Source organism: Diorhabda sublineata, chromosome 11 (genome assembly GCF_026230105.1).
Source record: "Diorhabda sublineata isolate icDioSubl1.1 chromosome 11, icDioSubl1.1, whole genome shotgun sequence".
Lineage (NCBI taxonomy): Eukaryota > Metazoa > Arthropoda > Insecta > Coleoptera > Chrysomelidae > Diorhabda > Diorhabda sublineata.
In genome coordinates this window covers 418,285-435,282 of record NC_079484.1, presented here as the reverse complement: position 1 = coordinate 435,282, position 16,998 = coordinate 418,285, and the positions used below count along the sequence as shown (strand labels likewise).

The window sequence follows — 16,998 nt, the reverse complement described above, 5'->3', positions numbered from 1 at the left end:
TTTTTTTTTTTTTAATAAAAATTCGAGTAGTACGAATAATATATATAAAAACATGGCAATTTCTTTTTATATTTTGTGTAAATATTATAAAACTCGAGTAAAATAAGTCCTTTATTAAAATTAATATCCCTTAAGTTTTTTAAAAGTCCGATTCACACCCGACGAGTTTCGTATTTCGCGTAGAATTTAAATTATAACCCAATTAGAAAATTTGAAAACAATTTTATTTAAAATTCATTCGGTCGTGTTTCCGTATAACAACCACGACACAGTTAAATATTGAAACGAACGTTGGAATATTCCGTAGACTTCTTAAATGGAAACCGTATAAAAAAACGCGAATGTCTACTGCCCCGATGACACGTAACTTATAATTATTATATTTACTTTAAATTAATTTATTAGTATTTTCTTGGTGTTATATATAATTTTTTTTCAAAAATATCACAATTTTATGTACAGAGCGTTACGGGAAAATTAAATTAGTCAGTTTCCGAATTATAGATATAGATTTTATATGAAAACAAAAAAATACTAAACGAAAATTAAGTTGAAGTAAATAAAATTATTAATTATGAGTTACTTGTCATCGGCGCAGTAGACATTCCCGTTTTTCTATACATTGCTCAATGTAAGATGTTAGAATGTATAATTTAGAAAATACAAATTTTGATTTCGTAATTTTAAATTTCTATAATTCGGAAATTAGAAGTCGTATGACAAATGTATTTTCCAGTAACACCCTGTATATAAAATTTTGATAGTTTTGAACAAAAAATTATATATAAAACCAAGAAAATACTAATAAAGTTAAAATAAATTATTAGTTTTAAGTTACTTGTCATCGGCGCAGTAGACATTCCCGTTTTATTATACATTGCTCGATGTTAGATGTTAGAATGTATTTTCTTGGTTTTGTATATAATTTTTTTTTCAAATTTTATATACAGAATGTTCCGAGAACATAAATCTAGTTTCCGTATTACAGATAGTTAAAATTACGAAAATTTCCAAATTATACATTCTAATATCTGACATCGAGCAACGTATAAAAAACGGGAATGTCTACTGCGCCGATGACAAGTAAATTATAATTAATAATTTTATTTACTTCAACTTAATTTATTCGTATTTTCTTGGTTTTATATATAATTTTTTTTTTCAAAAATATCACAATTTTATGTACAGAGTGTTACGGGAAAATTAAATTAGTCAGTTTCCGAATTATAGATATAGATTATATATGAAAACAAAAAAATACTAATCATAAATTGATTTAAAGTAAAAAAAATTATTAATTATGAGTTACTTGTCTTCGGCGCAGTAGACATTCCCGTTTTATTATACATTGCTCGATGTTAGATGTTAGAATGTATTTTCTTGGTTTTGTATATAATTTTTTTTTTCAAATTTTATATACAGAGTGTTCCGAGAACATAAATCTAGTTTCCGTATTACAGATACTTAAAATTACGAAAATTTCCAAATTATACATTCTAATATCTGACATCGAGCAACGTATAAAAAACGGGAATGTCTACTGCGCCGATGACAAGTAAATTATAATTAATAATTTTATTTATTTCAACTTAATTTATTCGTATTTTCTTGGTTTTATATATATATAATTTTTTTTCAAAAATATCACAATTTTATATACAGGGTGTTACTGGAAAATACATTTGTCATACGACTTCTAATTTCTGAAATTTGAAATTTAAAATTACGAAATCAAAACTTATATTTTCTAAATTATACAATCGAACATTTACGTTGCAGTTTTTCAGAATATATACAGAATGTCCAAAAAACATTCGAAATATCCATTCAAGAAGCTCTGAGTTTATAGAGACTAAAATTCGACACAAGGTGACCCCGAACCGTGATAATATATGGACTACGTAGAAAGAAGGAATTGAACAGACCATGGGAGACAACAAAGCTGTAGAACCTCCGCTATATAGAGTTAAATTCACTTATACAAAAGTGTCAATGAAAAGCTTCCGTTTCGTTTGACGATTAGTCACTCCGAGAAAAAAAAAAGTAGAACGAGTTTTAGTATATTCTAGGTTTTCCAGCGATCAATCTTGAAAAGGTAAAAAGTTCAACACGAGAATTACTATAGTGGAAGTAGCATCGTTCTGGCGGCTCGTAAAAATGCGACGACAAAGGAAAAAAAAAAGAAAAAAAGAAAGTTTCTCGGTTTACGAGGGAATGTTGGATGATTCCGACCAATCGTTTGTGACTAGGGGAAAGTCGGAAATAATTATTATTTCAACACTCGACTTAAATTACAATGTAATGTACTTTATACAGAATGGATCGCGAACAATAATTAATAATATTGCGTCATTCCTTGTACTTTTTCATTTTATGTAAATACAATTATCAAAATCAGATCAGATCCGATCAAGATCAGGATTGAAATGGACTTCGAAAGCTCGGATGATCAAAAAACTTGAGGCATTTGAGATGTGGCAGAATTAACAATAAGCGTCCTGGGAGATATTTTGAACTAGCAGAATCAACAATAAACGTCTTGGGAGATATTTTGGACTAACAGAATCAACAATAAACGTCCTGGAGATATTTTGGACTAACAGAATCAACAATAAACGTCCTGGAGATATTTTGTACCAACAGAATCAACAATAAGCGTCCTGGGAGATATTTTGAACTAGCAGAATCAACAATAAACGTCTTGGGAAATATTTTGGACTAACAGAATCAACAATAAACGTCCTGGAGATATTTTGGACTAACAGAATCAACAATAAACGTCCTGGAGATATTTTGTACCAACAGAATCAACAATAAGCGTCCTGGAGATATTTTGGACTAACAGAATCAACAATAAGCGTCCTGCGAGATATTTTGGACTAACAGAATCAACAATAAACGTCCTGGAGATATTTTGGACTAACAGAATCAACAATAAGCGTCCTGCGAGATATTTTGGACTAACAGAATCAACAATAAACGTCCTGGAGATATTTTGGACTAACAGAATCAACAATAAGCGTCCTGGAGATATTTTGGACTAACAGAATCAACAATAAGCGTCCTGGAGATATTTTGGACTAACAGAATCAACAATAAGCGTCCTGCGAGATATTTTGGACTAGCAGAATCAACAATAAACGTCCTGGAGATATTTTGGACTAGCAGAATCAACAATAAACGTCTTGGGAGATATTTTGGACTAACAGAATCAACAATAAGCGTCCTGCGAGATATTTTGGACTAACAGAATCAACAATAAGCGTCCTGGAGATATTCTGGACTAACAGAATCAACAATAAACGTCCTGAAGATATTTTGGACTAACAGAATCAACAATAAACGTCTTGGGAGATATTTTGGACTAACAGAATCAACAATAAGCGTCCTGGGAGATATTTTGAACTAGCAGAATCAACAATAAACGTCCTGGGAGATATTTTGGACTAACAGAATCAACAATAAGCGTCCTGGAGATATTTTGGACTAACAGAATCAACAATAAGCGTCCTGGGAGATATTTTGTACCAACAGAATCAACAATAAGCGTCCTGGGAGATATTTTGAACTAACAGAATCAACAATAAACGTCCTGGAGATATTTTGTACCAACAGAATCAACAATAAGCGTCCTGGGAGATATTTTGAACTAGCAGAATCAACAATAAACGTCTTGGGAAATATTTTGGACTAACAGAATCAACAATAAACGTCTTGGGAGATATTTTGGACTAACAGAATCAACAATAAACGTCCTGGAGATATTTTGGACTAACAGAATCAACAATAAACGTCCTGGAGATATTTTGTACCAACAGAATCAACAATAAGCGTCCTGGGAGATATTTTGAACTAGCAGAATCAACAATAAACGTCTTGGGAAATATTTTGGACTAACAGAATCAACAATAAACGTCCTGGAGATATTTTGGACTAACAGAATCAACAATAAACGTCCTGGAGATATTTTGTACCAACAGAATCAACAATAAGCGTCCTGGAGATATTTTGGACTAACAGAATCAACAATAAGCGTCCTGCGAGATATTTTGGACTAACAGAATCAACAATAAACGTCCTGGAGATATTTTGGACTAACAGAATCAACAATAAGCGTCCTGCGAGATATTTTGGACTAACAGAATCAACAATAAACGTCCTGGAGATATTTTGGACTAACAGAATCAACAATAAGCGTCCTGGAGATATTTTGGACTAACAGAATCAACAATAAGCGTCCTGGAGATATTTTGGACTAACAGAATCAACAATAAGCGTCCTGCGAGATATTTTGGACTAGCAGAATCAACAATAAACGTCCTGGAGATATTTTGGACTAGCAGAATCAACAATAAACGTCTTGGGAGATATTTTGGACTAACAGAATCAACAATAAGCGTCCTGCGAGATATTTTGGACTAACAGAATCAACAATAAGCGTCCTGGAGATATTCTGGACTAACAGAATCAACAATAAACGTCCTGAAGATATTTTGGACTAACAGAATCAACAATAAACGTCTTGGGAGATATTTTGGACTAACAGAATCAACAATAAGCGTCCTGGGAGATATTTTGAACTAGCAGAATCAACAATAAACGTCCTGGGAGATATTTTGGACTAACAGAATCAACAATAAGCGTCCTGGAGATATTTTGGACTAACAGAATCAACAATAAGCGTCCTGGGAGATATTTTGTACCAACAGAATCAACAATAAGCGTCCTGGGAGATATTTTGAACTAACAGAATCAACAATAAACGTCCTGGAGATATTTTGTACCAACAGAATCAACAATAAGCGTCCTGGGAGATATTTTGAACTAGCAGAATCAACAATAAACGTCTTGGGAAATATTTTGGACTAACAGAATCAACAATAAACGTCTTGGGAGATATTTTGGACTAACAGAATCAACAATAAACGTCCTGGAGATATTTTGGACTAACAGAATCAACAATAAACGTCCTGGAGATATTTTGTACCAACAGAATCAACAATAAGCGTCCTGGGAGATATTTTGAACTAGCAGAATCAACAATAAACGTCTTGGGAAATATTTTGGACTAACAGAATCAACAATAAACGTCCTGGAGATATTTTGGACTAACAGAATCAACAATAAACGTCCTGGAGATATTTTGTACCAACAGAATCAACAATAAGCGTCCTGGAGATATTTTGGACTAACAGAATCAACAATAAGCGTCCTGCGAGATATTTTGGACTAACAGAATCAACAATAAACGTCCTGGAGATATTTTGGACTAACAGAATCAACAATAAGCGTCCTGCGAGATATTTTGGACTAACAGAATCAACAATAAACGTCCTGGAGATATTTTGGACTAACAGAATCAACAATAAGCGTCCTGGAGATATTTTGGACTAACAGAATCAACAATAAGCGTCCTGGAGATATTTTGGACTAACAGAATCAACAATAAGCGTCCTGCGAGATATTTTGGACTAGCAGAATCAACAATAAACGTCCTGGAGATATTTTGGACTAGCAGAATCAACAATAAACGTCTTGGGAGATATTTTGGACTAACAGAATCAACAATAAGCGTCCTGCGAGATATTTTGGACTAACAGAATCAACAATAAGCGTCCTGGAGATATTCTGGACTAACAGAATCAACAATAAACGTCCTGAAGATATTTTGGACTAACAGAATCAACAATAAACGTCTTGGGAGATATTTTGGACTAACAGAATCAACAATAAGCGTCCTGGGAGATATTTTGAACTAGCAGAATCAACAATAAACGTCCTGGGAGATATTTTGGACTAACAGAATCAACAATAAGCGTCCTGGAGATATTTTGGACTAACAGAATCAACAATAAGCGTCCTGGGAGATATTTTGTACCAACAGAATCAACAATAAGCGTCCTGGGAGATATTTTGAACTAACAGAATCAACAATAAACGTCCTGGAGATATTTTGTACCAACAGAATCAACAATAAGCGTCCTGGGAGATATTTTGAACTAGCAGAATCAACAATAAACGTCTTGGGAAATATTTTGGACTAACAGAATCAACAATAAACGTCTTGGGAGATATTTTGGACTAACAGAATCAACAATAAACGTCCTGGAGATATTTTGGACTAACAGAATCAACAATAAACGTCCTGGAGATATTTTGTACCAACAGAATCAACAATAAGCGTCCTGGGAGATATTTTGAACTAGCAGAATCAACAATAAGCGTCCTGGAGATATTTTGGACTAACAGAATCAACAATAAGCGTCCTGGGAGATATTTTGTACCAACAGAATCAACAATAAGCGTCCTGGGAGATATTTTGAACTAGCAGAATCAACAATAAACGTCCTGGGAGATATTTTGGACTAACAGAATCAACAATAAGCGTCCTGGAGATATTTTGGACTAACAGAATCAACAATAAGCGTCCTGGGAGATATTTTGTACCAACAGAATCAACAATAAGCGTCCTGGGAGATATTTTGAACTAGCAGAATCAACAATAAACGTCTTGGGAGATATTTTGGACTAACAGAATCAACAATAAGCGTCCTGGGAGATATTTTGAACTAGCAGAATCAACAATAAACGTCCTGGGAGATATTTTGGACTAACAGAATCAACAATAAGCGTCCTGGGAGATATTTTGAACTAACAGAATCAACAATAAACGTCTTGGGAGATATTTTGGACTAACAGAATCAACAATAAGCGTCCTGAAGATATTTTGGACTAACAGAATCAACAATAAACGTCCTGAAGACACCCTGGACTAACAGAATCAATAACAAGCGTCCTGGAGATATTTTGGACTAGCAGAATCAACAATAAACGTCTTGGGAGATAACCTGGACTGGAAGAATCACCAACGACGAAGTACTACAGAGTATCGGGATCGGCAGGAAAAACAGCTCCTGGTTCCGTAGGACACGTTTCAAGAAAGAACATCCTGAAACCAGTACGGATCTAGAGGGGATTCAACTATGGAAATGTGCCGAGCAAACAATGTAGAAATCCCAAAATGAAACGCTGAGTCGACGCATCCCGTTGCTTTCGAAATATCGACCTGGAGGTAACCAGCTCGGAACCTGGATAGAGGACGAACCCTTCTGAATTAGTCGTTAAGTTTGGAAGTGTCCGTCGATTGAAAACCCCGATGATCGGGTTATAATATTAAGAGAAACCTTGAAGGTTTCCATTGGAAAATCTTCGTTGCGCGCTTATGGCGACGCCCATTAATAGCGACCCAACAGCTCCGCCGGAACAGGAAACAGGAATTCTCAAAGAGAAGGAATTCGAACAAGGTCCTTTAAGCCCGTTTCTCGCCCTCCGGGGAGAATCTTTCTTTTTCTACGGACCCCGTTGAAGAAATCCTTTTACGTTGATTCGTTTCTCGACGGGAAATTTTTACAATAATTAGAATGAAAAATCCTGAAGGCGAAACTCAATTTCGAAGAAACGTTTATTGAATTAGAGGAAATACTGTCGATGTAAATATATCGATTGACGTTGAAGACAAAGTTTCTTTAGAAAAAGTTAATGAAGCGGAGAATTTTCTCGAGAAAAACAACTGGGGGGAAAAGCGAAAATCTATTTTCAATGCGAAGACCTCCGTGGATGGTCCCCGAGGTATCTGGTCTGACCTAAACATCGATCTATACAAAATATGTTTCAAATTTGAAGACTCCACGTTATTTAACTCTGAACTAGATCCTACCTGGGTTTAAACGAGGAAAATTTGGACACTAGAAAGCTGTGTTCAAATGGAACAAAAACAACGATGTGACGATGTTTCCATCGAATTTTTTCGTCGTTTCATAACCACGGATGAACCGTCCATCATTTCACAATCGAACACAATCGAAATAATGTGCTGAAGAGGTAAAACCGGTTCAAAACAAGGCAGAAATCGTTTTATCTACAAACGAGTGTCGTGGCGTCAGTTTTTCGTGAAAATTTCCATCGACTATCATCGAAAAAAGGAAAAACCGTCAACGACGAGTTTTGATACAACGTTTGAACGATGAAATCAAGCAAAAATTGTTGAATTTGTCCAAGAAAAAACATGGGTGTTCAAAACAACGATGTGCAGATGTTTCCATCGAATTTTTTCGTCGTTTTATAACCACGGATGAACCGTCCGTCATTTCACAATCGAAAACAATCAAAATAATGTGCTGAAGAGGTAAAACCGGTTCAAAACAAGGCAGAAATCGTTTTATCTACAGTTGAGGGTCGTGGCGTCGGTTTTTCGTGAAAATTTCCATCGACTATCATCGAAAAAAGGAAAAACCGTCAACGACGAGTTTTAACCCCGTCGGATTACGGGGCTGAAAGGAAATAACGTCGAAAAATAATTTGCAGGGTGAGGTAGTTTTGGGATAGTCCTCGTATCAACAAAGTTGTACATTTGGAAATGTGTATGTGAGAGGAAAGCGCGAACGAATTAAAGCAATTAGCGGTATAACTTTGAAACCATCCGCTAACAATAGTCGAGTTAAAGTGTACGCTAACTAACATTATCGCTGTTATTTGTATTTGTTCGAGTCATTAAAATAAGTATCAGTCACTTTGCGTAAAGTCGCTAATTGAAATCAACAAATTAGCTTAAGTTGCCGTTTTCTCGTCAAACGAAAACCTATTGTTGTTTAATTAGCGCTCGGATGTTACATGAAATTACGAAATGTGATTGGTACGAACCATAATTTGTCGATTTGACGAAATTTCTATTCTGGAATACCGAGAAATTTTTATAATTACGGCTACTAGGCCGAGTAGACACTTCCGTAATTATTAACGCGAGACGGAGATCTACTAACGACGGAGGATAGAGATAGAAGTATAGTCCGGTCAAATTAGATCGAAAAATAAGTTGCAAGTGGGTGATATGCGCTATTGACGCAATTTGATGAAGAAGGTCGAGAAGAAGAATTTAACTATTTTTTTTTTATACTATATAGCATTTATCTTTATGGTTTTTGCTAATTTCCGTTATTTTATAAGAATTTCTAATCGGTTAATGATTTTTTGTAGATAATTTTACGATCTACAATTTTCGTCTGAGGTATTTTTTTGATAAAACTCATCGTTTTGTTGATAATCGCGAAAAACTCATTTTTTTTTTTGACATTTGACATTGATCGTTATATCTCAGAAACGGTAACTCGTACGAAAAAAAGTATTGATACGTTTTTTGTAGATAATTTTGTGATCTACAATTTTCGTCTGATGTATTTTTTTGATAAAACTCACAGTTTTGTTGTAAATTGCGAAAAACTCATTTTTTTTTTTTGACATTTGACATTGATCGTTATATCTCAGAAACGGTAACTCGTACGAAAAAAAGTATTGATACGTTTTTTGTAGATAATTTTGTGATCTACAATTTTCGTCTGAGGTATTTTTTTGATAAAACTCACCATTTTGTTGAAAATTGCGAAATACTCATTTTTTTGACATTTGACATTGATCGTTATAACTCAGAAACGGTAACTCGTACGAAAAAATTATTGATACGTTTTTTGTAGATAATTTTACGATCTACAATTTTCGTCTGATGTATTTTTTTGATAAAACTCACAGTTTTGTTGTAAATTGCGAAAAACTCATTTTTTTTTTTTGACATTTGACATTGATCGTTATATCTCAGAAACGGTAACTCGTACGAAAAAAAGTATTGATACGTTTTTTGTAGATAATTTTGTGATCTACAATTTTCGTCTGAGGTATTTTTTTGATAAAACTCACCATTTTGTTGAAAATTGCGAAATACTCATTTTTTTGACATTTGACATTGATCGTTATAACTCAGAAACGGTAACTCGTACGAAAAAATTATTGATACGTTTTTTGTAGATAATTTTACGATCTACAATTTTCGTCTGATGTATTTTTTTGATAAAACTCACAGTTTTGTTGTAAATTGCGAAAAACTCATTTTTTTTTTTTGACATTTGACATTGATCGTTATATCTCAGAAACGGTAACTCGTACGAAAAAAAGTATTGATACGTTTTTTGTAGATAATTTTGTGATCTACAATTTTCGTCTGAGGTATTTTTTTGATAAAACTCACCATTTTGTTGAAAATTGCGAAATACTCATTTTTTTGACATTTGACCTTGATCGTTATATCTCAGAAACGATAACTCGTACGAAAAAAAGTATTGATACGTTTTTTGTAGATAATTTTATGATCTACAATTTTCGTCTGAGGTATTTTTTTGATAAAACTCATCGTTTTGTTGATAATCGCGAAAAACTTATTTTTTTTGACATTTGACATTGATCGTTATATCTCAGAAACGGTAATTCGTACGAAAAAATTATTGATACGTTTTTTGTAGATAATTTTACGATCTACAACTTTCGTCTGAGGTATTTTTTTGATAAAACTCACCGTTTTGCCGAAAATTGCGAATCCACAATTTTTTTTTGTTTATTTCATTATATCGATAAAAAAAACCTGTACACTCACCCCGATAATTTGATTTAGTTCCGTCATCGTAACCTGTTTCGCCCTTTCAACAGCAGACGCTACTTGTTGTTGATGTTCTTGTGAAAGAAAAGGCATTATCTGTGCAATAATTGCGTTCAGTCTCTTCGCTATTTCAGTCTGAAAACAAACAAACACCCAATCAATTGATTACCATAAAAACAATATCAAAATCAAATTCTATTCCATCATTATCATCGTTATAAATATGAACGTTTTACATTTAGAGGATTCGAGTCGAAGAACTCCTGGTCGTACAAAGACGTTTTTGATCGATACCAATTCGAAATTCATCGCGCGAAAACCGTTTTATGAAAAACCCCGAAAGGCAACATCGAAATTGAAGGATTAACATAAGTAAAATGTCAACAAGGTTTTATTTCAACCGTGCCCGCCGGGCGAATTGTACGAAAAGAAAATACCGTCTGGCATCGTAACTTTTTTTTATATATATATGTAGAGAGAGGAATTTTTCCCGTGCTCCTACCGACGAATGTTTATTCAGCCTACAGCAAACACTCTAACTCTGTCCGGGTGTTTATTTTCACGGTCCGATTGAATTTGATTTTGTGTTCTGTCGCTTTCCATGCTCTAATTGACGATCGAAACGTTGTCAGATTTATTATCATAAATAAAAAGTCGCTTGCATCAATTTCTAACCATCTAAGACACCACGGACGATCTGGAGTGCAGCTGGTGCATGGAAACTGCTGACCGCGTTATCCACGAGTGTCTTGAACACCTGAACCTGCTTAAAGACATCGAATTTCGAAATTTGAGATAGTTCTAGCTGCCAAATATCTTCGTCTTCTATTTCCGGTACGTTGCTCTGGATTTCCGTCTTCTACGTAGCGAAATCTGCACGTGGCTGTTAATTTAGGCCTCGATCCTGGTCCCTTTAGAATTGATTTAGAGAAATCGACATCCGCGGTTCGGATTATAAATTATTGTAGTACGAGATCAATTAGCAGTTTGAAATAATTTATTTGATTGACCGTTTCCATTAGGAAGCTTTCGGGAGGATTAAAATAATTAAAATTTTCTCCTTTTGAATAATCGATAGACGTATGAGTGTATTGAGTCGAAAATTTTGAAAGACAATCGATGGAAATTATCCCGAGCCGTAGCAAAAAATCTCTCCTGTAGGTGGAACGATTTTTGTCTTCTTTGAACCCGGTGCTACTTTTGTAGTTCATTGATTTGGTTTTTGGTGTGAATTGCGAAAAACTCATTTTTTTGACATTTGACATTGATCGTTATATCTCAGAAACGGTAACTCGTACGAAAAAAAGTATTGATACGTTTTTTGTAGATAATTTTGTGATCTACAATTTTCGTCTGAGGTATTTTTTTGATAAAACTCACCGTCTTGCTGAAAATTGCGAAAAACTCATTTTTTTTGACATTTGACATTGATCGTTATATCTCAGAAACGGTAACTCGTACGACAAAAAGTATTGATACGTTTTTTGTAGATAATTTTGTGATCTACAATTTTCGTCTGATGTATTTTTTTGATAAAACTCATCGTCTTGCTGAAAATTGCGAAAAACTCATTTGTTTTGACATTTGATTTTTTGATTTTCACTTTTACAATTTTTTGAATCATTATATCTCAGAAACGGTAACTCGTACGAAAAAAAGTATTGATACGTTTTTTGTAGATAATTTTGTGATTTACAATTTTCGTCTGTGGTATTTTTTTGATAAAACTCACCGTTTTGCTGAAAATTGCGAAAAACTCATTTTTTTTTGACATTTGACCTTGATCGTTATATCTCAGAAACGGTAACTCGTACGAAAAAAAGTATTGATACGTTTTTTGTAGATAATTTTATGATCTACAATTTTCGTCTGAGGTATTTTTTTGATAAAACTCACCGTTTTGTTGATAATCGCAAAAAACTCATTTTTTTTGGCATTTGACATTGATCGTTATATCTCAGAAACGATAACTCGTACGAAAAAAAGTATTGATACGTTTTTTGTAGATAATTTTATGATCTACAATTTTCGTCTGAGGTATTTTTTTGATAAAACTCACCGTTTTGTTGATAATCGCAAAAAACTCATTTTTTTTGACATTTGACATTGATCGTTATATCTCAGAAACGGTGATACGTACGAAAAAAAGTATTGATACGTTTTTTGTAGATAATTTCATGATCTACAATTCTCGTCTGAGTGATTTTTTTAATAAAACTCATCGTTTTGCTGATAATCGCGAAAAACTCATTTTTTTTTGACATTTGACCTTGATCGTTATATCTCAGAAACGGTAACTCGTACGAAAAAAAGTATTGATACGTTTTTTGTAGATAATTTTGTGATCTACAATTTTCGTCTGTGGTATTTTTTTGATAAAACTCACCGTTTTGCTGAAAATTGCGAAAAACTCATTTTTTTTTGACATTTGACCTTGATCGTTATATCTCAGAAACGGTAACTCGTACGAAAAAAAGTATTGATACGTTTTTTGTAGATAATTTTGTGATTTACAATTTTCGTCTGTGGTATTTTTTTGATAAAACTCACCGTTTTGCTGAAAATTGCGAAAAACTCATTTTTTTTTGACATTTGACCTTGATCGTTATATCTCAGAAACGGTAACTCGTACGAAAAAAAGTATTGATACGTTTTTTGTAGATAATTTTATGATCTACAATTTTCGTCTGAGGTATTTTTTTGATAAAACTCACCGTTTTGTTGATAATCGCAAAAAACTCATTTTTTTTGGCATTTGACATTGATCGTTATATCTCAGAAACGATAACTCGTACGAAAAAAAGTATTGATACGTTTTTTGTAGATAATTTTATGATCTACAATTTTCGTCTGAGGTATTTTTTTGATAAAACTCACCGTTTTGTTGATAATCGCAAAAAACTCATTTTTTTTGACATTTGACATTGATCGTTATATCTCAGAAACGGTGATACGTACGAAAAAAAGTATTGATACGTTTTTTGTAGATAATTTCATGATCTACAATTCTCGTCTGAGTGATTTTTTTAATAAAACTCATCGTTTTGCTGATAATCGCGAAAAACTCATTTTTTTTTGACATTTGACCTTGATCGTTATATCTCAGAAACGGTAACTCGTACGAAAAAAAGTATTGATACGTTTTTTGTAGATAATTTTGTGATCTACAATTTTCGTCTGTGGTATTTTTTTGATAAAACTCACCGTTTTGCTGAAAATTGCGAAAAACTCATTTTTTTTTGACATTTGACCTTGATCGTTATATCTCAGAAACGGTAACTCGTACGAAAAAAAGTATTGATACGTTTTTTGTAGATAATTTTGTGATTTACAATTTTCGTCTGTGGTATTTTTTTGATAAAACTCACCGTTTTGCTGAAAATTGCGAAAAACTCTTTTTTTTTTGACATTTGACCTTGATCGTTATATCTCAGAAACGGTAACTCGTACGAAAAAAAGTATTGATACGTTTTTTGTAGATAATTTTGTGATCTACAATTTTCGTCTGAGGTATTTTTTTGATAAAACTCACAGTTTTACTGAAAATTGCGAAATACTCATTTTTTTGACATTTGACCTTGATCGTTATATCTCAGAAACGGTAATTCGTACGAAAAAAAGTATCGATACGTTTTTTGTAGATAATTTTGTGATCTACAATTTTCGTCTGTGGTATTTTTTTGATAAAACTCACCGTTTTGCTGAAAATTGCGAAAAACTATTTTTTTTTTGACATTTGACATTGATCGTTATATCTCAGAAACGGTAACTCGTACGACAAAAAGTATTGATACGTTTTTTGTAGATAATTTTGTGATCTACAATTTTCGTCTAAGGTATTTTTTTGATAAAACTCACCGTCTTGCTGAAAATTGCGAAAAACTATTTTTTTTTGACATTTGACCTTGATCGTTATATCTCAGAAACGGTAATTCGTACGAAAAAAAGTATCGATACGTTTTTTGTAGATAATTTTGTGATCTACAATTTTCGTCTGAGGTATTTTTTTGATAAAACTTACCGTCTTGCTGAAAATTGGGAAAAACTATTTTTTTTTTGACATTTGACATTGATCGTTATATCTCAGAAACGGTAACTCGTACGAAAAAAAGTATTGATACGTTTTTTGTAGATAATTTTGTGATCTACAATTTTCGTCTGATGTATTTTTTTGATAAAACTCACCGTCTTGCTGAAAATTGCGAAAAACTCATTTGTTTTGACATTTGATTTTTTGATTTTCACTTTTACAATTTTTTGAATCATTATATCTCAGAAACGGTAACTCGTACGAAAAAAAGTATTGATACGTTTTTTGTAGATAATTTTGTGATTTACAATTTTCGTCTGTGGTATTTTTTTGATAAAACTCACCGTTTTGCTGAAAATTGCGAAAAACTCATTTTTTTTTGACATTTGACCTTGATCGTTATATCTCAGAAACGGTAACTCGTACGAAAAAAAGTATTGATACGTTTTTTGTAGATAATTTTATGATCTACAATTTTCGTCTGAGGTATTTTTTTGATAAAACTCACCGTTTTGTTGATAATCGCAAAAAACTCATTTTTTTTGACATTTGACATTGATCGTTATATCTCAGAAACGATAACTCGTACGAAAAAAAGTATTGATACGTTTTTTGTAGATAATTTTGTGATCTACAATTTTCGTCTGAGGTATTTTTTTGATAAAACTCACCGTCTTGCTGAAAATTGCGAAAAACTCATTTTTTTTGACATTTGACATTGATCGTTATATCTCAGAAACGGTAACTCGTACGACAAAAAGTATTGATACGTTTTTTGTAGATAATTTTGTGATCTACAATTTTCGTCTGATGTATTTTTTTGATAAAACTCACCGTCTTGCTGAAAATTGCGAAAAACTCATTTGTTTTGACATTTGATTTTTTGATTTTCACTTTTACAATTTTTTGAATCATTATATCTCAGAAACGGTAACTCGTACGAAAAAAAGTATTGATACGTTTTTTGTAGATAATTTTGTGATTTACAATTTTCGTCTGTGGTATTTTTTTGATAAAACTCACCGTTTTGCTGAAAATTGCGAAAAACTCATTTTTTTTTGACATTTGACCTTGATCGTTATATCTCAGAAACGGTAACTCGTACGAAAAAAAGTATTGATACGTTTTTTGTAGATAATTTTATGATCTACAATTTTCGTCTGAGGTATTTTTTTGATAAAACTCACCGTTTTGTTGATAATCGCAAAAAACTCATTTTTTTTGACATTTGACATTGATCGTTATATCTCAGAAACGATAACTCGTACGAAAAAAAGTATTGATACGTTTTTTGTAGATAATTTTATGATCTACAATTTTCGTCTGAGGTATTTTTTTGATAAAACTCACCGTTTTGTTGATAATCGCAAAAAACTCATTTTTTTTGACATTTGACATTGATCGTTATATCTCAGAAACGGTGATACGTACGAAAAAAAGTATTGATACGTTTTTTGTAGATAATTTCATGATCTACAATTCTCGTCTGAGTGATTTTTTTAATAAAACTCATCGTTTTGCTGATAATCGCGAAAAACTCATTTTTTTTTGACATTTGACCTTGATCGTTATATCTCAGAAACGGTAACTCGTACGAAAAAAAGTATTGATACGTTTTTTGTAGATAATTTTGTGATTTACAATTTTCGTCTGTGGTATTTTTTTGATAAAACTCACCGTTTTGCTGAAAATTGCGAAAAACTCTTTTTTTTTTGACATTTGACCTTGATCGTTATATCTCAGAAACGGTAACTCGTACGAAAAAAAGTATTGATACGTTTTTTGTAGATAATTTTGTGATCTACAATTTTCGTCTGAGGTATTTTTTTGATAAAACTCACAGTTTTACTGAAAATTGCGAAATACTCATTTTTTTGACATTTGACCTTGATCGTTATATCTCAGAAACGGTAATTCGTACGAAAAAAAGTATCGATACGTTTTTTGTAGATAATTTTGTGATCTACAATTTTCGTCTAAGGTATTTTTTTGATAAAACTCACCGTCTTGCTGAAAATTGCGAAAAACTATTTTTTTTTGACATTTGACCTTGATCGTTATATCTCAGAAACGGTAATTCGTACGAAAAAAAGTATCGATACGTTTTTTGTAGATAATTTTGTGATCTACAATTTTCGTCTGAGGTATTTTTTTGATAAAACTTACCGTCTTGCTGAAAATTGCGAAAAACTATTTTTTTTTGACATTTGACATTGATCGTTATATCTCAGAAACGGTAATTCGTACGAAAAAAAGTATTGATACGTTTTTTGTAGATAATTTTGTGATCTACAATTTTCGTCTGAGGTATTTTTTTGATAAAACTCACCGTCTTGCTGAAAATTGCGAAAAACTATTTTTTTTGACATTTGACCTTGATCGTTATATCTCAGAAATGGTAACTCGTACGAAAAAAAGTATTGATACGTTTTTTGTAGATAATTTTGTGATTTACAATTTTCGTCTGAGGTATTTTTTTGATAAAACT

At 32.6% G+C, this 16,998-nt stretch overlaps 1 protein-coding gene across 1 annotated transcript in view; it reads right to left on the bottom strand.

The window, feature by feature from the left end:
• The window catches only part of LOC130450394 (transducin-like enhancer protein 4), a 156,817-nt gene that overhangs the window by 57,554 nt on the left and 82,265 nt on the right, over positions 1-16,998 (bottom strand). Inside the window, exon 4 of the mRNA XM_056788768.1 lies at positions 10,478-10,615. Coding sequence (XP_056644746.1) covers positions 10,478-10,615 — 138 coding nt within the window. The remainder of the gene's footprint in view (positions 1-10,477; positions 10,616-16,998) is intronic.